Genomic DNA, 24464 nt, shown 5'->3' with positions numbered 1-24464 from the left:
ATCAATATAGCTCAGCTTAAATATCACTACTTTTGTAGCTTTACCTGACCCCTCTCAGAATCACTGTCTCCCTCATTTTTTTTAAATACCAGTCTGTTTATTCTAAAAACATACTAAGCTGATTCTGCGGGGAGGAAAGGGGGAAGGAGGGAGTGCCCTGTCAAAGGACTTACCCAAGCAGTGACTGCGGCACTACGTGTTAAGCATATTGTTTCAGCAGCAGTGGGAGGATGGGGCTGGATGGCCTTCATGCTATGAGACGCCATGGCTCGCATCTTTAACACTGCCTGTATGTGTAAGTGTAAGTGTGTGTGTGTGTCTGCGTGTGTGTGTGTGTGTGTGTGCGCGCGCGTAACTGTGTGGTGGGGTAGCAGGGAGAAAGAGAACGAAGGGGGAGAGAGAGAGACAGAAACAGAGAAGAGGGCGGACGCAGTGCAGTAAGAGCAGATGGGCGGACCCAAATTTCTTCTGCTTCACGATTTTGCAGAGGTCTAGCCCTGCATCCAGCCTTGAAGCAAGGGGTGGGGAGGAGACGGAAAGGGGAGGGAGTGCACTCCCTCTGAGCATGCTAGCCCCGACTGCCTGACGGATCACCCTTCAGCTCCAACATGGCTAGCTCCTCAACGCCCTGACTCAAGCCTATTGTGCCAGGCAGGGCGCACTCAGCAGTGCAGCCCCACAGGTGGCAGCGGCTTGGCGAGAGGGCTCCCGCCAGGCTAGGCAGTGGAGTGCCGCACAGCCCGCCTTCCCGCCTCCCAGCCGCCACCCAAGCAGTTCCGACCCAGCGCCAACAGGCCTGCTTGGTCGATCTTCGAGCCAAAGATGCGGCGAGGCTGGAAGATGGCTCTGTCTGGGGGGCTGCGGTGCTGCCGCCGGGTACTGTCCTGGGTGCCAGTGCTCGTTATTGTCCTCGTCGTGCTCTGGTCCTACTATGCCTACGTCTTTGAACTCTGCCTGGGTAAGTGGGGCTGGGCACCTAAGGTGGGGAAATTATGCTCCAGTATAATCGTTTGCCCTACCTTCACACTGTTCTCAAGCCTTCTCTCTGCGGTTTTCCTTTTGCTCCATAGAGAGTTCCTTGTCCCCAGCCTCTCGGTTCCCACGATATTTCCTGCGCCCTCCCACCAAGGTCCCACCCTGTCTCCATCGTCTCCCACCTAGGGTTTCTTATTTCTTTGCCCTACCCACAATAATGCCCTGGCTCTTCCCACGAGGGCCCCCTCTTGCACCTTGTGCTCTTCTTCTGGGGGGCCCCTGACTATACCTAGTTGAGGAAACAACATACCCTGTGTCTTTAAACTGTTTGCTGACACTAGGAATCTTACCAATGCATCCAACTAGCAGCCCCACCATTTTCCCTCCTACTAAAATCTTACTAGGATTTCCTGCTGGAGGTTTGCTACTGAGAGTCCCAAAATATTTCCTCTACTCTCTTATTAGCTTTCCTTTTTCCCACACTGGAATCTATCCTTTTCCTGTGATCCCCTCACACTGGCTGATATCTTATCTTCGTCCACTTATGACCCCACAGTCCACTCTATGCTACCCCATTAAGATCTTCCCTTTTCACACAGTGGTGAGCCCTCCAGATTTTTTCCCTGTGGGCTCTCACCATTTAATCATTTTCTATAATGGGACTGGGATTCTATAATACATCCTCTCCCATCACACTAGACGCCCTGATTATATTATACTAGAGTTCCCTCCAGTCTCCTGCCTTCTTGCTTTGAGGAGCATTCAACTTCTTCCTATTAGGAGCCCCACATTATTTTCTGACACCTCATACTGGTGACCCTGCTATTATTGTCACATGAGGATAGTGCCTTGTCCCATGTCTTCTACTAGAGTCACCTCTTTTATCCTCCCACAAGGGTTCCCATAATTTATCTCCTATCCCATCAAAGGGCCGCTACTTTTCTAATCATTATTCATATTTGTTATCTTTTTTTGGGAAACTCACTCCCCACCTTCCACAGTGTTCATTCACTGTTAGCCCCACATTCTGCCATCCTCTTCCTTTGGGATTTCTTATTATTTCCTCTTATTTCTCAATGGATTGCACTTGTCTCGTCTTCTCACACTGGGGAAACCCCATTCTTTCTTACTGGGGTTTCTTATATTTTCTACCCCTCCCAATGGGCATATCATTTCTCATTCTCTCTCATTAGACTACCTCGTTTATAATTATATGATTTTCTCTTTTACCCTGTCCTGTCACACTGAGGAGCACTCTATCCCCTCCTTATTTACTAATGGTGCTTGAAAATGGTTCTCACAATATAGCTTCTGCATTCAAACTCAGAATTCTACAATATTTCCTGACACAAACTCCAAGTCTCTCCCTTATGTTATTCCCACTTTCCACTTTAATTCCCTGCCTCCATTCACCATTCTTATTATTAATGGCCTTGCACTGCTCATAACAGCTCACAATGGCATTTTCATATTATATCCTGTCTTGTTACAATAGAGTCCCTGCTTTTCTCACGATGAAATTTCCCCTTGTTCCTGTCTTCTTACATTGAAGAATCCCTGTGTCCTCTCAAAAGAGATTCCACTAATACTTATTGTCACTTTGACACTAGAATTCCACTGCCAGCACCCTTGAACTTGTGGTCTACAGTGTTCCCTATTCATCTAGTGTGGGGCTGCAATATATTTTTACTCCTGTCACATTAGGACTTCTGTCCCATTGAACATCCCTCACTCCCACGTCCTTCTGAGGCTTCTTTATTTTTTCATACCAAACTCCCCACTTTAAAAATGATGGTGAGGATGCCGCTTTTTTTCAACTCCAGGACGACTCCATTTGTAACTTTCTTCTATTATGTATTTACAAAGCAATAGTCTACCCCAGGTAGACAGGGATAAACTAGGGAAGCAGAAGATGATCCTCTTTTCCAATATGGAACTTTCTACATTCTAATTATATAACCTGTATTCTAATTCTAATTAGCTCTGTGCATCACAATTTGAACTTTTCTTATCTCTTTCTTGGAGATATTATGGAAAATGCAGAAAGAGCTCTTAAAAATAAATTTCTTTTTTTCCCCATTTATTATTATTTATTGCATTTTAGGTTTTGGGTTACATGTGAAGAACATGCAAGATTGTTGCATAGGTACACACGTGGCAGTGTGATTTGCTGCCTTCCTCCCCATCACCTACATCTGGCATTTCTCCCCTTGCTATCTCTCCCCAGCTTCCCACCCCCCACCGTCCCTCCCCTATTTCCCCCCAACTGACCCCAGTGTGTAGTGCTCCCCTCCCTGTGTCCATGTGTTCTCATTGTTCAACACCCGCCTATGAGTGAGAACATGTGGTGTTTGATCTTCTGCCCTTCTGTCAGTTTGCTGAGAATGATGGTTTCCAGGTTCATCCGTGTCCCTACAAAGGACACAAGCTCAAAAAATAAATTTCATTAGCTGCCTTCATAGATACAAGTTAGCCTAGTTTTCTTTTGTATCTCAATCCAGTATTGGGATGCATTAAGTAGACTATGCAATGACTGGGAAGCTTTCCTATACTCAGACATCACGACTTTGGCTTTTTGAATGATTGATTGAAGGGTCAAAAGTTCAGCACCATTATTATGGTACGGATATTGCTCCTAGAATCAATGCCATATTGTAAGCAACTTATTTTGGAGTTTTTCAGTATTGACTAACATGAGCTTCACCAAGATATATTTAAAAAAATAAATGATGATAATGCCTAACACTTATATAGTCCTTACTCTGTGCCAGAAAATATTCTTAGTTCTTTAGATAGATTAACTATATATTAATTCATTTAATCTTCACAATATCTATATGAGGCAATTACCATTACTATATCCATTGTACAGATGTATAAACTGAGGCACAACAGATGAGCAAACCAAGGTAAAGACCGAGTTAGCACAAATAATTGGCTTTCTATAAGTTCTTCTTTAATCATATAATATTAACAGCTGAAAGGAAGCTTAGGACCTATTTGTTTTATTTTAGTTAACGTATTTTAGTTAACTTGCACTGCACTGCTACATGCCAGGTACTATTTCTAGGTGACTACACATACATACAGACAGACACACAGACACTTAATCTTTGTAACAACTTTCTAATGTATATACTATCATTATGCCCAGTTTACAAAAAAGTAAACTGAGGAACAGACAGAATAAGTAGCTTACCTAAGGTCACAGAGCTAGTAAATGGCTAGACTTAAAACCCAGGCAGTATGTTGCCACAGTTTCCTCAAAACTAATACAGAGATAAAAACTTGTAACTTACAAGCCAGATGTAGCCTTCAGATGTATTTTGTCTGGCCTGCACAGTGTTTTCTTAACATTCGGCTCAGTTTCCATTATTTAAAAGTCAGGTGAATAAGGTAGCTTTGACTTTCAACTCTGGCTCCACCAGTCCATCCTGCCATCATCAATTTAACAATCTTAACAAATCAGAAGCCTAGATTTCAGAAAAGTTAAATCAAATTTTCCTAAGGCCATACATTTAGTAATAGTGGATAGTTGGAAATCCAGGCAGCCTGATACCAAGGCCATACATTTTCCAATACAAACAAATTAACAGATTTGCATTTCAATAGGACTCAAAAAGTAACATTAAGGACCTTCTTTCCAGTTATAAAACCTGATGTCTTTCTCCATAACATTACATTAGAGTTGAAACAAAAAGTGATATTTTTGTCCTATAATTCTTACAGTTTGATTTCTGCCATTTACTAGCCAGGAGACCTGGGGCAAGTACCTTCACTCTCTCGACCTCATTGTCTCACTTGTACCTTGCTTCTACAGTTGTTCATCCACATGACAAATGGTTACTTAGCACTCAACACATGCCAAATATTACTGCAGTGAGGGTTAAATAACATGGTGCCTAAAAAGCATGCATCACAGTTCACAATACATTGTAAGAGCTCATTAGATAGTAACTTGTTATTACTAAAGATATAAAGGATTCTTCCTGACCTAGAAAAATAAGAAGCTTCAATTTTTAGAGAGGAAAGAAAGTAACAGTGTTCATTTTATTGGGGTGAAATTTATATAACATAAAATTAACCGTTTTAAGTATTCACCTCAGCGCCATTTAGCACTCACAATGCTGTGCAGCCATCAACTCTATGTAGTTCCAAAATGTTTTTGTTATCCCAAAAAGAAACCTCATAGGCATTAAGCAGTCACTCCCTGTTCCCTCTTCTCCCAAGTCCTAGCCAACTATTAATCTGCATTCTATCTCTATGGATTTTCCTATTATGGATGTTCCACATAAATAGAATCATAAAATATGTGTCCTTTTGTGTCTTACAGTTAACACAATGTTTTTGAAATCCTTCCACATTGTATTATGTAACAGTAATTTAATCCCTTTTAATGGCTAAATAATAGTCTATTGTGTATATATGTGTGTGTGTGTGTGTATATATATATATATACACACACACACACAAATACATATACATACACATACCACTTTGTTATTCATTCATCCATTGATGGACTTTGGGCTATTTCCACCTTTTGTCTTTTCTGAATAGTGCTGTTACAAACATTAATGTACAAGTATTTGTTTCACTATCTTCAATTCTTTTGAGTATATACCAGGGAGGTGCATGGAGATTATTAGGCTATGTGGTAATTCTATGTGTAACTTTCTGAGGAACCTCCAAACTATTTTCCACAGTGGCTGCACCATTTTACATTCCCATCAGCAGCACAGAAATGTTACAGTTTGTCCACATTCTCACCAAGACTTGTTATTTTCAGTTTTATTTTTATTATAGCCATCTTACTGGGTGTCAAGAGGTATCTCATTGTGGATTTGATTTGTATTTCCCTAATGACTAAAAATATTGAGGAGCTTTTCATGTACTTGTTTTCCATCCATTTATCTTCTTTTGGAAAATGTCTATTCAAGCCACTGTGCATTTTTTAATTGGGATTTTTAAATTGGGTTATTTGTCTTTTTGTTGTTGAATTTTAATATTTCTTCACATGTTCTCAATACTTGATCCTTATCAGATAAATTATTTGTAAATATTTTCTCCTGTACCTGATAGTATCATTTTATATACAAATATTTTAATTCTAATAAAATTCAATTTATCTATTTTTTATTTTGTTACCTATGCTTTTGGTGTTATATTTAAGAATCTATTACCAAATGCAAATACCATAAAGATTTACCTTTGTGGGTTTTGCTTTTTTTTTTTTGAGATGGAATCTCACTGTGTTGCCCAGGCTGATCTCAAACTCCTGGGTTTAAGTGATCCTCTTAGCCTCTCAAATGGCTGGGACTACAGGCATGTGCACTGTGTTTTGTTTTGTTTTTTCTTTGTTTTTACACAGAGGCTTGCTTCTTCACCCAAGCTGGAGTGCAATGGCTCAGTCTCGGCTAACTACAACTTCTTCCTCCTGGGTTCAAGCAATTCTCCTGCCTCAACCTCCCCAGCAGCTAGGATTACAGGAACATGCCGGCATGCCTGACTAATTTTTGTATTTTTAGTAGCGACGCAGGTGTCACCATGTTGGACAGGCTGGTCTTGAACTCCTGACCTCAAGTGATCCACCTGCCTTGGCCTCCAAAGTGCTGGGAGTGCCCTGTGTTTTCTTATAATATTTTTATGGTTTTAGCTCTCACTTTTGGTATTTTAGCCATTCTGAGTTAATTTTTTGTATCTGATGTAAGATAGAAGTCCAGCTTCTCTTTTGTTGAATGTGGATATCTAGTTATCCTAGCATTGCTTGTGGAAGACACTATTCTTTCCCCTGCTGTATGGTCTTGATATGATTGTAAAAATATCAATTGACTGTAGATTCATGCATCTAATTCTAGACTCTCATTTCTGTTTCATTACTTGATTTATTTATTTGTCTATCCTTCTGCCAATACCATACTGTGTTGCTTAGTGTACCTGTGTTATAGATTTTGAAATCAAGAAGTGTGAGTTCTCCAGCTGTATTTTTTTATAAATTATTTTGTTGGCTGGGTGTGGTGGCTCAAGCCTGTAATCCCATAATTTTGGGAGTCCAAGACAGGAGGATTAGTTGAGCCCAGGAATTTGAGACCAGCCTGGGCAACATAGTGACACCCCATCTCTACAAAAAATTAAAAATGTAGCTGAGCATGGTGGGACATTCCTGGGATCCCAGCTCCTCAGGAGACTGAGGTGGGAAGATTGCTTGAGCCCAGGAAGTCAAGGCTACAGTAAGCTGCAATTGTGCTACTACACTCCAGCCTGAGTGACCAAGTGAGACTGTCTCAAAAATTAAAATCATTTTGTCTATTTAGGCTCCCTTGCAATTTTGTATGAATTTTTGGTTCAGCTTTTCCACTTCTGCAAAAATAGAAGTTTTTTTTTTTTTTTTTTTTTTTTAATAGGAATTGCACTGAATCTGTATATTGCTTTGGAGAGAATTGCCACCTTAACAATTCCAAGTCTTCCAATCCGTGAACATGAGATGCTTTTCCATTTATTTCAGTCTTTAATTACTTTTCAGTACTGTTTTATCATTTTAGGTGCATTCATCTTGAGTCTCCTTTCTAAAATTTATTCTTAAATTTTTAATTATATTTATATTATTATAAATGAAATCATTTTCTTCATTTCATCTTCTGATTATTCATTGCTAGTGGATAGAAATAAAACTGATTTGATGTGTTGACATTGTATTTTGCAACTTGCTGAATTTGTTTATTAGCATTAAGTTTTTATGGCGTCTTTAGAATTATCTATATATAAGATTATGTAATCTACCAATAAAGATAATTTTACTTAGTCTTTCCATTTTGAATGCCTTTTATTCTTTTTGTTGCCAAAATATATTAGCTTCAACTACCAGTAGAATGTTGAATGGAAGTGGTAAAATGGGAATCCTGGTTTTCTTCCTGATCTTAGGGGGGAAATTTTCAGTTTTTCACCATAGGCTATACTGTTAGCTATGGATTTTCCATAAATGCCTTTTATCAAGTTGAAGAAGTTCTCTTCTATTACTAATTTCTTGAGCATTTTTTTATTCCAGGTATTACGTCTAGTACCCAAAAATTATTTTTTCTGATCCTCTCCCTCCTTTTACCCTTCACTTTCAAGTAGACCCCAGTGTCTGTTGTTCCTTTCTTTGTGTTCATGAGTTCTCATCATTTATAAGTGAGAACATGTGATATTTAGTTTTCTGTTCCTACATTAGTTTGCTGGGATAATGGCCTCCAGCTCCATCTATGTTCCCACAAAAGACATGATACCATTCTTTTCTATGGCTGCATAATATTCCATGGTGTATATGTACCACATTTTCTTTAATGCATCAGCCACTGATGGGCATGTAGGTTGATTCCATATCTTTACTGTTGTGAATAGCACTGCAGTGAACATTTGCCTGCATGTGTCTTTATGGTAAAATGATTTATATTCCTTTGGGTATATGCCCAGTAATGGGATTGATGGGTCAAATGGAATTTCTGTTTTTATGTCTTTGTGTAATCACCACACTGTCTTCTACAATAGTTGAATTGATTTACACTCCTACCAGCAGTGTACAAGTGTACACTTTTATCCACAACTTTACAAGCATTGGTTATTTTTTTAACTTTTTAATAGCAATTCTGAGATGATATCTCATTATGGTTTTGATTTGCACTTCTATAATGATCAGTGATGTTGAGCTTTTATTCATATGCATGTTCGCCACATGTATGTCTCCTTTTGAAAAGCGTCTGTTCATGTCCTTAGCCCACATTTTAATGTGGTTGTTTGATGTTCTCTTGTAAATTTAAGTTCCTTATAGCTGCTGGATATTAGACATTTTTCAAGTGCATAGTTTGCAAATGTTTTCTTCCATTCTATAGGTTGTTTGTTGAGATTTTCTTTTGCTGTGCAGGAGCTCTTAAATGTAATTAGATCCCATTCATCAATTTTTGCTTTTGTTGTGATTGCTTTTGCCATCTTTGTCATGAACTCTTTGCCTGTTCCTATTTGCAGGATGATAAGCCTACGTTGTCTCCCACGGTTTATATTGTTTTGGGTTTTACATTTAAGTCCTTAATCCATCTTGAGTTGACTTTTATATATGGTATAATGAAGGGGTCTAGCTTCAATCTTCTGCATATGGCTAGTCAGTTATGCCAGCATCATTTATTGACTAGGGAGTCCTTTCCCCATGGCTTTCTTTTGTTTCCTTTGTCAAAGGTTAGATGGTCATAGGTGTGCAGCCTTATTTCTGGCCTCTCTATTCTGTTCCTTTGGTTTATATGTCTGTTTTTGTACCAGCACCATGCCTTTTTCGTTACTGTAGCCCTGTAGTATAGTTTGAAGTCAGGTAACATGATGAGTCCAGGTTTGCCCTTTTTGCTTAGGATTGCCCTGGCTATTTGGGCTCATTTTTGCTTACATATGGATTTTAAAATAGTTTTTTTGCAGTTTGATAAAGAATGTAATTGGTAGATTGATAGGAATAGCATTGAATTTCTAAACTGCTTTGGGAAATATGGCCATTTTAATGATATTGATTCTTCCTGTCCATGAGCATGGGATGTTTTCCCATTTGTGTCATCTCTGATTTCTCTGAGCAGTGTTTTGTAATTCTTTTTGTAGAGATCTTTCATCTCCTTGTTTAGTTGCATTCTTAGGTATTTTATTCTTTATGTGGCAATTGTGAATGGAATTGCTTTCCTGATTTGGCCCTTGGCTTATCTATTGTTGAATACCAACTTAATTTAATAGTATACAAATTCTAGCCCTTTACAACTCTGTTGCCCCCTTTATGCTGTTATTGTCGCACATTACATCTTTATACGTTGTATACGCCTTAATGCAGATTTATCACTGTGGCTTTATGAATTTTTGTTTTAAATTAGATAGTAAATAAAAAAGTTTTAAAAAAACTAAAACACAGTATTGCTTGCTTTTGTAGTTACCTATGTAGTTACCTTTACCAGTGTTTTTTGTTTCTTTGTATAGCCTTGGTTACAATGAGTGCCCTTTCAGTTTTTCTGGAGAATGCCCTTTGGCATTTCTTGTAGGGAAGTTCCACTAGTGATCAGCTCCCTCAGTTTTGTTTATCTGGGAATGTCTTATTTTCTCTTTCATTCTTTGAAGTATAGTGTTGCTGGATGTAGAATTCTAGTTGTAGGTGGACAGATGTTTTTATTTTTCTTTTAGCAATTTATGACATTTCACTGCCTTTTAACCTCTGTGGGTTCTCAAGAGAAATAAGCTGTTAGTCTTATTATTTTTTGTATGTAAAAAACCACTTTTTCTGCTTTCAAGATTTTCCCTTTGTCTTTTGACAATATGACTATAATGTGTCTTAATTGTGAATATCCTTTAGTTTATTCTATGTGGAGTTCATTGCACTTCTTGGATGTTAAATTCTTATTTTTTACCGAATGTGTGAAAGTTTTTAGCCATCATTTTTTTCAAATGCTCTTTCTGTTTTGTTCTCTCTTTCCCCTCACTTTGGATGCCCTGTTATGTGTATGTTAGTATGTTTGGATATAGGCTATATATTAGAGTGTAGGCTTTATTATTGTATATATTAGAGTGTAGGCAGCTGTCCTCACAGCCTCTGCTGATCTGGAATGTGGAAGATGGCAGGCAGCCAATTTAAAATGTCACAGTGTCCTCTTACTACAAAGTATCAGTTCTTTTCTTCACCAAGTCTTCCTCTCTGGTTGTTGTAACAATTTTACTAGATTCCAGAGTTCTTCAAAATTTTTTCTGACAGTTTTTGCCAGCTCATTAGTTGCTTTTGAGGAGGGATGTAAGTCTGAAGTACTCTCAGTTTGGGTGTTCAACATTATTCATTCTGAGGTTAAAACATAAAAATATCTATGATGTAATTCTACTCAAAAGGTAGAAATTCTTCAAAGAGAGAAGAAATAAAAACTGATCAGGCAGAAAAAAACAGAAGAAACATTTTCTAGAAACCAAGTTTCTCTAGAAGTAAAAGGTATCCATTCAAGCCTATAGGAATCATGGTATTACCACATCTAAAATAGTTTTGTGTCATTCATATGACAAACAGGTAAATGTATCAGACCTGACTAGTAACTTATTGTAACAAACTCCTAACATAATTCCAATGGTTTTTAAACCTAACTCAGAAATACCTGCTGAGGTTTGTAAATATAAATTTCTGCACCTCTACCTAAAGCTTTGTTATGTGAAGAGAGCCCTGGAATCTATATTTTTATTATGCTTCCTAAGTAAGTATTAAGATCATCCGGGTTTGAGAAGGATTGCCTTAAAAGTTAATGAATGCCTGTTGTGAGTAATTTTTTCAAAGCAGTAAATAAAGACTGGCCTGATTAGCTTTCTTTCAACAGAAGACACTCAGAAATGTGTCTCGGTTCCCTCTTTCAAATTCTTTTCTCTCTCCTAACCTAGAATCTGAGAAACAGCTAAGTGAAAAAGTGGGGGGAATCAAAGTCATTTATTTTGACATTGAATAAATTATTTCAAAACCATCATATGTAACTCTGGGAACCATAACATTTTTTAAAAATCAGAATTATTTTGTCCTAAACTTATTGTAAAATGTAATCTGACTAAACAATTTCTTTTTTGTAGAAAAATGATAATAAATTGCTAACGATAATTAAGTACTTATGTGCAAAGCACCCAAGTGCTTTACACATATTTTGTTACTTAATCCTTATAACAATCTGATAACATAAACAATTTTATCTTCATTTTACAGGTGAGGAAACTGAGGCATACAGTGATTAATTAACTTGACCAAGGTCAGAGAATAAGTGTCAAGAGCCAAAATATGAATACATGCCAAAGTATATGCTGTACATCATTATAATAAACTCCCTTCCCAAACATATCGTTAATTCTAAAAGATCTTCATGTTGTAAGTGAGCACTCATCTCACTGGACTCCTTATATTTTCAAACTTTGTACTCTCCTTTCACAAATCCCTTTTGAACTGTACTAATTCTGTAGCCACTAGCCACATGTGGCTAGTAAACACTTGAACTGTGTCGTCTGGACTCAGATGTTCTGAAAGCATAAAATATACACCAACATTCCAAAACTTAGTTTAAAAAAAGAATATAAACTATCTCAATAATTTTTATGTAGCTAACATGTTGAAATGAAAATGTTATGATATATTGGTATAATATATTTTTTAAATTAAGTTCACTTGGTATTCTTTAGCTTAAAAAAAATGTTCCTATTAGAAAATTTAAACTACCTGGCTCACATAATTTCTATTGGATGGCACTGCTGTAGAGTTTCTTCCATGTCCTTTCTACGATTGTTGACCATTTCCATCTAGCCCCAAATTAGGCTTTTTCTTCTTGTACATTTCTGTGAACACTACAATATGCACCTATTTAAAGGAAATTATAAACTATTCTTTAGTTTTAACACCAGTTGTCTGTGATGAAAAATCATTCCATATACACCACCCTTTCTTAACTTTTCTCCATACCTACTTGCAAAGAATCAGTAAATAATGAAAGAAAAATGGAGAGGCAGTGTAAAAAGCTATTTGATGGTAACTCTGATCATTTAGCTCCCTGGTAGTGAATGAAACTTGAAGAAACAGAGCAGTGTGTAATTACATGAATCACCACATCACTCTAAAATCTGTATGGCAAGTTACCTGTAGAATGGCTAAATGTACAAATTTTTCCCTTAGACTTACTTACTTCCTACACAATTTCAGAGGTAATGAAGACTTTACAAGTCAAGTCCACTGTGAAACTAATGTCTGAATGTTCTCTACATTTCCAAGTGTATACAATGGGAAACACTTTTTCCCTAGGTTGCTCGTTGTTGTCATCGTCATTATCGTTGTCATCATTTTTTCTCATACTGAGCTAAAATGTGTTAACATGCATGTTTAACCTATGGTTCTATTTCTGCCCTCTGCTCTGGGGCATATAAACCAATCTCATTTGAACTTAAAAGTTCTGCAGTTACTTACAGATAGCTGTTCCCCCTGCTGTAGAACAGCTGGCTCCCACTGGCTCCCCCACTGGCTCCCAGTTCTTCTTCTGTATAAACATGTCTCATCCTACTATCTACAGGTACTAAGTAATCTTCCCTAACCCACAGTGCTTTAGTAAGCAGCCAAGCAAATGCGAGTTAAAACATCCAGTTCTTGTTTAGCAGCAAGTGTTCAGCCAAGGATAGGAAACATAGCAAACAGCAATTTATCAGCTACTCCTTATTAATATTGGTCTCCAAGTAACTTTGCTTTCCCTCTCACTTCATTTTAAAGTTTTAAAAAATAAGATGTTACTAGCCTGATTCAGGGCCTAGTGGAATCAATGCAGCCATGCAGCATGCATATACAAAATCATGAAGTCCCAAGTTGACTGATCAATACTTCTTGTTGCCACTTCCATTTGTATTGTGAAAGTAGAGTATGTGCCTTTTTCAAGCATTCTTAACCAGTATTGATTGTTTAACTGGAAAACAACAACAAGGAGTTAGTATCAGTCTTCAGGCAGGTTTATTAGAAAAAAGAAAAACATCGTTTGGTCAGATTTTTAACACAGATGAAATGTAACCGTTGTAACAAACCCACTCAAATAATAATTAAAAGGAGAATTTTTAAGACTCAATAAAATAGACCTATATGTGAAGAAACAAAAGAAAGTATGACTGATGAAAGATCTGAGGAAATAACCCATAGAACATAGTCTCATTCTGTTTAGACTTTTTCCCTATTTTTCTGATCCTTAATTGTTGATCATTTTGTATGAAAACCATCTTTTGTTTTGTTTTGGTTTTTTAAAGAAAGCATGTTTATATATGCCTTTTATTGCTGGATCTCTACCTGGCTTGTTAGAGCCCAATGGAGAAAGAGACATTGAAAATCATCTTGATTAAATAGCTTGTTACAATTGAAAGCCTTGCTGAAGGTTTAAGATGAAGGAAGATAGCAAAGGATGGAATGTAATTATCCTTGCCTTCCCTCATCTTTGGCTGGTGGTTTTCTAAAGTACTATTATATAAATTACTCCAATGATGCTGTGGAAAATGAGTTAGACAAGATTTTTAAATATAACTAATTTATCTCTCTCTCCCTTCTCTCATCTATATCTGTCTCTCTGTTTCTCTTTCTTACTCTCTTTCCTCTCGCTCTCTCTCTCATTCCTTTCTTTCTTCACAGTGACTGTTTTGAGCCCAGCAGAAAAAGGTAAGAGGGTGTTGTAAATTGTATCGATCAGGACTGTGTACTTTTTTCATCTAAAAGTAAATTACATAAAAGCCTATAGACTGAGCAATTTTCCCAGGAATACACTTAGGTGAAGAGAAAGTTTAGAATGATGGATTTCGGGAAGCTTGCCCAGCAGAACATTTTCAATGACCCCTTTGGCTGTAGGACAAGAATGGAAAATTATCAGGATTTATGATGGAGAAGGACACAGATAAGACTCTGACACAGTGACCCTAGGCTGTCTCTTTCTTCACTGTTGTCCTAGGTATGTTGCCTTTCTGCCCAATCCATTTCCTCTTTAAGGCATGGAGTAAAGGCCCCAGATGGGACTTTATAGCCTAACTCCTTCACCGTCACAGTTCCAATAAATTTATTGTGCTTCTCTCCACTCCTCACCACCACCTTGGCTTGACCAGCAAAATATACTACCTTTCTAAAGAGATTGTGGCATTTTCCATTTAAGAAAGTATAAGCTAATCATTAGCCTAATAAACCTTTAGCTTTACATTATTTTATCAGTAATAACCATGAATGTTTATGTAGCCACTTTATATAGCCACTTTTAATTCTAATGTCAGGGGAATTAATTGTTATAATTTGTTAACCTAGCATTCATATTATACTATTTTATTCCAACTCTGAAAATGTATGAAATTAACATAAATTAAGTCAACATCATATTAAGGAGATAGAGGAATTATTGGTGGCATCAGCAAAATGTAATAAATTCTGAGGGTATCACGTTGTGATTGGTAGAATCCCTTACACTTGCTCAGCCAGCAGAGAAGTAGCTTACAAATCTCTACTCACCATACAGGCAATAGAAATTCTCTGTTTTTGTTTTTGTTTTTTCAGTCTTCTGTGAATATTCCTGACAACTTGAATGCATTGGGCTGTACCTGATCCAAATTATACATGCAGAATAGTAATATCTCAACTATCCATTTTAAACCAGGAAAGAAGCCAAAGATTATTCCCCAACGGATATTGACCTGTGTACTTTCTTATACCCAAGATCAATGAATCAGTGAAACTTGGGTCAGCATTATCAACAAGAGGACTAGAAATAAACTTTTTTTTCCTTTAGTTTTTATTTTTTTAGAGACAGGGTCTCACTATATCACCCAGGCTGGAGTGCTGTGGTGCCATTATAGCTCACTGCAGCCTCAAATTTCTGGGCTTAAATGATTTTCCCATCTCTGCCTTCCAAGTAACTGGAACTACAGTCACATGCCACCATTCCCAGATAAATTTTTTGTAGTGATAGGGTCTTACTTTTCTGCCCAGGCCAATCCTCCCACCTCAGCCTCCCAAAGGGCTGGGATTACATGTGTGAACCACCATGCTTGGCCCATTTTTTCTCTTTTTTAACAAAACCATTGTTCATCTGCCCACAAAATCTGTGTAATTTTTATCACCATGTCTCAGAAAACAAATCACTAAGATTTAAGAAGAAATGAGAGGAAGAAACAGGTTTATTAAGTACTTAGAGAATGTCAGTTACTTTCACACACTTAAGTCAATTATCACAACAACTTTGACAAGCAGGTGTTTTAATCATACACACACATATACATACATGTGATCATATATGTACACATACGATTATCAGCAAGGTAAACCAGCTTCTTGAATACCCATAGTTATTAAGGGCAAATCTAGAGTTCAAAACCTAGTCATCTTGGTTCTAAATCCACTGTATTTTGCACAACACTTTAATGCCCAAAACAGAAAAAAAGTAGAGACTTTGTCAGCACGGAACAAACAAAATCTGAAAGGGACTATCATTAAAGTTTATAAACATAAGAAGTTTATGTATTTTGTTAGATTGATGTCATTCACCGGACTCCAATACACGGGGACTAGAAAGCTCTTTGAAACTTAACACTGCTGTTTAAGACAACTAATATGAAGCTCTGCTTTGCACAGTGCCTGGCAAACTTATGAGACCCATTATTCCCAGATAATTGATAATCTAACCAGCTTCGTAGAAGGTTTATGTAAATTGGTGAGTAGTAGAGGCCTAATGGATAATTAGAAGAAATTAGGATACCTGGAAGACAACCCTAATTTTTGAAGTGGATATCATGAGGAAAACTAAGCCCATTCTAAAGATAATATCATGTATTAGCACCAGAATTTGATTGCAGCATTAGAGATACTCCCAGCCAGTAGCCAGGTAAACATTGGACACAACTCTTGAGAAAATCTTGAATTCTAGAGGGTAGCTAAATCACGGAAACAACTCTTTTTAAAAAATATTTTCAACTTTTCTTGTAGATTCAGGGGGTACGTGTGCAGGTATGTTAGCTGGACATATTGTATGATGGTGAAGTTTGGGGTCTAATTGATCCCATCACCCAAGTAGTAAGCATAGTACCCAATAGGTAGTTTTTCAACCCTTGCTCCCCAACCCCCCCACAGCAGTCTCCAGTGTCTGTTGGAAAACAACCCTTGAACAATTCTTGTACTGTCATGAGAATGATATCCTTGGGCACACCTTATGGGTCTCTTCCCCATTATCTTCATTCCTTTAAATAGCTGAAAAACAAGGTCTAGCTTTTTGTTAGAGTTGGTAAAACAAAGAAAGTAAAGTGAAACAGTGAACTCAAATATTAGAATTAACACCTCATTGCTAAGTGTTACGCTCAAAGAGAGATGTGACTGTCTAGCTGACAAATTTTCCCTTGGTCTGCATCTTAATAACCCTTCCGGGTGGCTTTGATGCAAACTGAAATTTGAGAATCACTGCGCTAAGGAAAAGCACTCTGGACTGGGACTGAAGAAACTTGGATTCTGGTTCCATTGCTTCCATAACTTTGCTGGGTAATTCTGATCAAATCACTTGCCCCTCTGGGCCTCAGTTACTTCTCTGTAAAATGAGATTGCTGAACCAAATAATCTCTTTGGTCTCACCATACTCTAAAATATTGGTATAGTTCCTATTTTACCAGTCTATAGAATGACCTCGACTTAGTCATTCAACCTCAAAATCCTTCATTTTCTACCCATTTATTTAAAAGTACCCATAATTTCTATGAAATCTTGTAACATAGGGATGAGAGCCAGCTGTTTCCAGTTCCATGATTGAACTAGTTGATGTGTAGTAGTACCTGGAACATGTTAAAGTCCCACATTCCCCATCTCAATCATTGGAATTACAAATATCGTTAATGCCCTTAAGATACTGCCAAATGTTAGTGTTCAGTTCTCAGTCACTTAGTTGATCCAAATTGGTTAATTGCATTACCCTTGAAGTGTATAATGAAAGGGTAAACATGAAATTGTTTTCTCCTGATCTCTTTAAAAATCAAGGATTTCATGCTCCAATTCCATACCGAAGGAACATGGATTAACATAATTTAGTCATACAATTTTCCCCATACAAACCTCAGAAAATCAAAGAAAACAAAACAATAGCAAAAGACAACACATTAAAAAATCATTTAAAGGCATTGCTTAAGAGAAAAAAAAATTATGATAACACTTCACAAAGGCTAGACTAGAGACAATCCCAGGGGGTAGCCAGCTCAACATTGGATGCAACTCTTGAAAAAATCTTGCATTCTAGAGGACAGTGGAAGAGTCACTCTCACTTATTGATGGTGAGAATATAAATTAAATACAAATATTCTTAATGGCAGTTTGGCAGTATCTACCAAAAGACATCCCTTTTGACTTTGTGCTTCAGAGAATAGATCCTATAGATATTGTTTGTGCATGTGCTGATGACATATAAAAATTATTCATTGAAGCATTATTTGTATTAGCAAGAGAAGGGGAAAAAACATTCCTTAGAGACAGCCTGGTTAAATAAATCATGGTAACTTACAGTAAGTGAAAAAGAAAGAAGGTACAAAACAGTGTGTATAGAATATTGCTATTTGTGGAAAAAAACACTATTTGAATGATTTTGTATGTATAAAATCTTAAAGGATACATAACAAATTCATGGCTTTTTGATGTTGGTTGCTTCCAGAGAAGAGAACTGGGTGGCTAGGGGACAGGTATAAGAGCGAGACTTTTCACTGTATAGTATTCTATACCATCAGGTAACCTTGTAAATATATTACCTTTGAAAAACGATACAATGAAAAATGTTAAAATATTACAAAACTTTCATGTTTGCGGTGTACATATATTTGATAAATATATAAAAATAAGAAGATCTAGAATGATGCATTCCAAACACCAAAGAGGTGTTATGCCTTAGAATCGGGAAGTAAGAAGTTAGATGAATGTGTGAGGTGGACATTTACCTTTTACTTTATATTAATTGAATTTTAAAATGAGATTTCATAATTACAAAAATCAAGCATATATAAAAGGTCTTGTCCTATAGGGCTGGAAGCACTGGGCCAGGAGAGTAGGGATTTTTCTTTCTAATTTAATTATAAATGTATGAGAGGCTCAGTCTCATTAAGTTGGTCTTGAGTCACATTGTTCCCTTGAGTCTTTCTGATGGATTGAAGTAGTAAGACCATGCCATTCAAGGACTCACAGTCTTGCAGTCTTATAACCGCCTCTTTGGAGAATACCAAAATATCCCATATGAGAAGACCTATCTAAAAGGCAAACAGTATGAAAACAAAGGCAGTGGAGAGCCACTTTTAAAACTCTCAAAAGTACAACCTGCAAATCAAAAATATATAATCTTCAATGGAATGCTAGTCAGCAGTAAGAAAGAATGAAATCATGTCTTTTGCAGAAAGATGGATGGGACTGGAGGCCATTATCTTAAGCAAAACAACTCAGACACAGAAAAACAAATATCTCATGTTCTCACTCATAAGTGGAAGCTAAATACTGTGTGCACATGGACATAGACTGTGGAATGATAGATAATAGAGACTGGTATGGTTGAGGGGGTGGGGGGTAGATGATGAGAAATTACTTAATGCATACAATGTATATTATTCAGATGATGGATACTCTGAAAGCCTTGACTACACCTTGTGTAACCTATGCATGTAATGAAACCTTACTTGTACCCCATGAATTTATACAAATTGTTTTAAAAGAAAAAACGTGTTTAGCCTTTAACACCTGGCTATATTATAGACAACCTGTGTGACTTTGGTTAATCAACCACCTCTGGTACTTAATCGACTATCCCTATCTTATTACCTATCTTAAAAATTTATTGAGAAAATAAAATGAAATAATATATGTGAAAGCATGTTGTAAACTCTAAAGTGCTGTGTAAATTGTGTCATTATCACCTTTCAGTACCCAAAGTAGAAAAGATAATGACAATTGACCGAAGTACTTTTCCCTACATTGTCATAAAGGACATTTCCCCTTTTACTTCGAGAAACACATGGCAACTTTTAAGGTATGCAACTTGCAGAAAGTCTTTGTTTAAAATTTGGCATTATGACTTGTTTCTGTCATTATATGGGAAAATAGAATTAACACTTCATAAAAATATCAGAGAATACATGTTAATAGGAAAACAAAGTAAATGTTTGTCATGGAGCTTTGTGTTTTTGAACTCTTAGAAATGGATAAAAAGATAGTATAAACACTGATTTTTTTTTTTTTAAATTTCAGTTGTCTACCTCATACTCTACCATGCCATCTTTGTGTTCTTTACCTGGACCTACTGGAAGTCTATCTTTACACTCCCACAGCAGCCAAACCAGAAGGTAAGTATATTGGTTACTTCTTAAAGGACAAGAACAGAGAAAAGTAGAAATGACAATAAAGCAAGAAGAGGACAAAAGGAGGAGCAAATAAACTTCCATTACAAAAGAGTCAGGGTAATCTTAAAGAACTCCTAGTGATAAAGGTAAACTGAGGGTAGGATAGGCTATTGAAGGAGTTTGGGAATCACCAGCTCTGGATATCTTTAATACTAGGAAGGCAACTGGGTGCTGTGGCTCATGCCTGTATTCCCAACATTTTGGGAGGCCTACGTGGGAGAATTGCTTGAGGCCAGGAGTTTGAGACCAGCCTAGGCAGCAAAGTGAGACTCTGTCATTACACAGTATTGTTAAATTAGCTGGGCATGGTGGAGCACATCTGTGTTTCCAGCTACTCAGGAGGCTGAGACAGGAGGATTACTTAAACCCAGGAGTTTGAGGCTGCAGTGAGCTGTGATGGTGCCATTACACTCCAGCCTGAGTGACAGAGTATCTCAAATTTTAAAAAGACTGGGAAACCACTACCTGTATTGGTGATATAATTAGAAAACAAGAACTCGCTTGGATTCTGAGGCCTCATCTAGTTTAATTCAATGAAACTACTATTTTGACACCAGTGTTTATTTATTTAATGTTGTTATTCATTCCAGTGAGACTCTTGAAATACAACTCTGACAAAAAAGCACAATAGTTAAATCAATTATTGTCAGACTGTGTTATCTTGAATGCAGATGTTTCATGCAATATTTGTAAGGATTCATGAAAGAATTTGTGATCATATCAGGCATTTATAATGTGTAACTACTCCAAACCAGGATAGATTCCAAGGTATAAAAATAACAATAGGGGAAACTTTCCAGCCTCCAAATATTAGGAAAAATACTTTCTCCTCAATGGAACCAAAATGGTGCATAAGAACATTAAAATCAACTACAGAGAAAGGCAATAATGTAGGAATTGAGGAACATCAGACATATGAGGTGTGAAGGACATAAAGAGCAAAATGACAGAAGTTCTTCATAATAAGTAATTACTTGAAACATAAATTGATTAAACTATTCAATTAAAAGGTTGAGATTGACAGAATGGTTAAAAATTTGTGACTTACCTTTATGTTGCTTATACAAGGCTAACTTAAGAACCAGAGATAAAAATAGGTTGAAAATGAAAAGCTAGAAAAAGATATTCCTAGTAAATAGTATTCAAAACAGAGTAAGAGTGGCTACACTAATATCATACAGCAGAGATTCTTTAAGTCAAAAAATGTTACAAGAGACAAAAGGTCAATTTAGGAAGAATATGTAACAGTTGTAAAATATACGCATGTAATAAGAGAGCCCCAAATAATAAGAAGCAACAACTGACAGAAGTAAAGAAAAAAATACACAATAACAGTTACACAGTAATAGTTGGAGACTTCAATACCCCATCTGCAATAATGAATAGAGTAACTAAACAGAAACTAAAGAAATGGAGGATTTGAACAACACCAAACCAGCTACATGTAACACACCTGTATAAATCACTTCACCCCAAAACAGCAGAATGTAGTTTCCTCCTAAGTATACATGGAACACTTTCCAGTATAGACTATATGTTAGGCCATAATAAAAGACTCAATAAATTTAAAAGACTAAAATCATACAAAATATCTTCTCTGACTGCAGTGAAACGAAACCAGAAATCAATAATGGAAAGAAAACTATAGTTTCATAAACATGTGAAAATTAAACACACTCTTAACAAATGAATCAAATAAGAAAGCATGAGGAAAATTAGAAAATATTTTGAGATGAATGAAAACAAGAAAAAAAATACCAGAAATTATAGGATGCAATAAAAAAACAGCACTCAGAGAAAAATTTGTGGCTGTAAATACCTACATTTAAAAAGGATAAAAATTTCAAAATAGTCTAACTTTACGTTTTGAAAAATAAAGAGCAAAGTAAAACCAAAGTAAACAGAAGGAAATCATAAAGATTAGAACAGAAGTGAACAAAATAAGGAATAGAAAATAATACAGAGAACCAACAAAACCAAAAGTGAGAATCTAAAAAGGTTAACAAAATTGGCAAACCTTTGTTTAGCTAGATTGAAAAGGAAAGAAGGAGGGAAGAGAAGGGAGAGAAGGGAGAAAAGGAAAGAAGGAGGGAAGAGAAAGGAGAAGAAGAGAGAAGGGGAGGGAAAGAAGGAAAAGGAGGAGAGGAGAAAGGAGGGAAGGTGGAAGAAAAGAGAAAAAGGAATACAGGCACAAATTATATTAGAAAGGAAGGGAGGGAGGGAGGGAAGAAAGAAACAGAGGAAGGAACAAAGGAAGGTAAGAAGGGAGGAAAAAAGGAAGACATAAATTACTAATATCAGAAGGGAAAGTGGGGATGTTACTACCAACTTTAAATAAATTGACTTATAAGAAAATAATATGAAGAATTGTGTGCCAACAAATTTGATAACCTAGATGAAATGAAGAAACTTGTAGAAAGACATGAAACACCAAAACCAACTCAAAAAGAAATAAAATATCTGAATAGACTTTTTAACAAGTAAAGAGATAGAATTAATAATCAAAAACCTACCAATAAAATAAATCCAAGGACCAGATGCCTTCATAGATGAATTCTATCAAATATTTAAGGAGTGATTAACATCAATCCTTTCCCAAATTTCTTAAAAAAAAAAAAAATGAAGAAACACTTCCTCTGGCCAGTGCAAATAGGCAAGAAAAACAAATAAAAGGCACTGAAATTGAACAGGACGAAGAAAAATTACCTCTGTTTGCAGATATGATCTTACATATAGAAAACTGTAAATATTCCAAATGAAAAAACCCTATTATAAATAATAAATGAATTCAGCAAAGTTGCAAGATACAGAATCACCACATCTTCACACAAAAATCAATTATGTTTTGATATGCTAACAATGAACAATCTGAAAGGAAACTAAGAAATCAATTTCGTTTATAATAGCACTAAAAATAATCAAATACTTAGGAATGAACATAACAAAAAAGGTGAAAGACTTGTACGGTGAAAACAAAAAAAAGTCACTGAAAGAAATTAGACATGAATAAAGGGAAAGGTATCCTGTGTTCATGAATTAGAAAAGTTAATATTGTTAAAATCTAAGTACTACCCAAATCAAGCTACAGATTTAATGCAATTTATATCAAAATCCCAATGATTTTTTTTTTTGCTGAAATAAAAAATTATTTTTGAAAATTTATATGGAATATCAAGAAATCCCACATACCCGAAACAATCTTGAAAAAGAATAAAGTTGAGGTTTCACACTTCCTGATTTCTGAATTTACTACAAAGCTACAGTAGTCAAAACAATATGGTACTGGCATAAAGACAGATATATAGACCAATGGAATAGGATAGAGAGCCCGACAACAAACACTTGCATATTTGGTCAGAAATCTTCAACAAGGGTGCTAAAAGCATTCTAATGGAGAATGCATAGTCTTCAACAAGTGGTGCTGGGAAAACTGGATATCCACATACAAAAGAATGATGTGGGACCCTTACCTCACACCATATACAATAATTAACTCAAAATAGATCCAAGATCTAAACTTAAGAGCTAGGATTATAAAACTCTTAGAAAAAAACACAGAACAATAATTTTATAACATTGAATTTGGCAATTTCTTGGATATGACACCAAAAACACCATAAAAAAGTAAAAATACATAAATTAGACTATATGAAAATTAAAAATTTTTATACATCAAAGGATACATTCAACAGAGTGAAAAGGTGCTCTGTAGAATAGGAGAAAATATAAGTCATATGTCAGATAAAGAGTTAATATACAGAATATTTAAAAACTCCAACTAAACAAAAAGAAACTCATATTTAAAGAATAATATCAGCTTTTATTTTAGGTCAGGGGTTACATGTACAGATCAGTTTCAAAATGAGTAAAGAACTTGACAGTTTACCAAAGAAGGTATCTGAATGCTCAAGAATATATTGGGGTTCTCTAGAAGGACAGACAAATAGTACAGATATATATACAAACTTGGAGTCCAATGTTTGAGGGCAGGAAAGTTCCAGCACAGAAGAAAGATATAAGTTTGGAGACTAGAAAAGTCTAGTCTTTTCATGTTTTTCTGCCTGCTTTACATTTAATGGCAGCTGATTAGATGGTGTCTACCCAGATTAAGGGTGGAACTGCCTTCCCAAACCCACTGACTCAAATGTTAATCTCCTATGGCAGCACCCATTTATGATAAAACAAGTCCAATGTAATCAACCTGCCACCAGGTAGCTGGCTGATCACCCTGAGGAATGGTGCCATATTGAAGGCTGAGTGTTGATCTCTGATGCTGGCAAAATTGGGCACTCAGCAGTGGCCATAGCCAGGTCAACCTTGATGAGTTGGAGTCTATGTTTTTGAGCCCATATGTGACCTCTATACTTGCCACCACAGCCACTTTGTTCATGGGCCCATGGTGTGATTACAGGGTTGACTGGGGCAAGAGGCTGAATCATGTCCACAGAACAGGTTATCCTATCCACTTGATTATTAAAATCCTCCTTTGCTGAGGTCACCCGTTGGTGAGCACTCACATGGGATACAAATATCTTTACCATTTTTGCCCATTCAGAGAAGTCTGTCCACTTACCTCTTCC

The 24464-nt window shown here is 36.4% G+C and overlaps 1 protein-coding gene across 6 annotated transcripts in view; it reads left to right on the top strand.

Annotated features, from left to right (window-relative positions):
* The first annotated feature begins 203 nt into the window (after positions 1–203).
* The window catches only part of ZDHHC15 (zinc finger DHHC-type palmitoyltransferase 15), a 140104-nt gene continuing 115843 nt past the window's right edge, over positions 204–24464 (top strand). For 2 of the 6 annotated variants that reach the window (XM_032251320.1, XM_032251321.1), the window contains exons 1-3: positions 651–958; positions 14132–14158; positions 19733–19827. In XM_032251320.1, coding sequence (XP_032107211.1) covers positions 823–958; positions 14132–14158; positions 19733–19827 — 258 coding nt within the window. In that variant the 5' untranslated portion in view covers positions 651–822. Of the gene's footprint in view, positions 296–357; positions 959–14131; positions 14159–19732; positions 19828–24464 lie in introns of those variants that run through there. The other 4 variants (XM_032251323.1, XM_032251325.1, XM_032251319.1 and 1 more) reach the window with 4 other exon arrangements.

The sequence above is a fragment of the Sapajus apella genome, unplaced genomic scaffold (assembly GCF_009761245.1).
Source record: "Sapajus apella isolate SASKATOON/1434 unplaced genomic scaffold, GSC_monkey_1.0 scaffold75, whole genome shotgun sequence".
Classification (NCBI taxonomy): Eukaryota; Metazoa; Chordata; class Mammalia; order Primates; family Cebidae; genus Sapajus; species Sapajus apella.
Note: the sequence above shows the minus strand (reverse complement) of the source record. Positions and strands in the feature narration are given on the sequence as shown.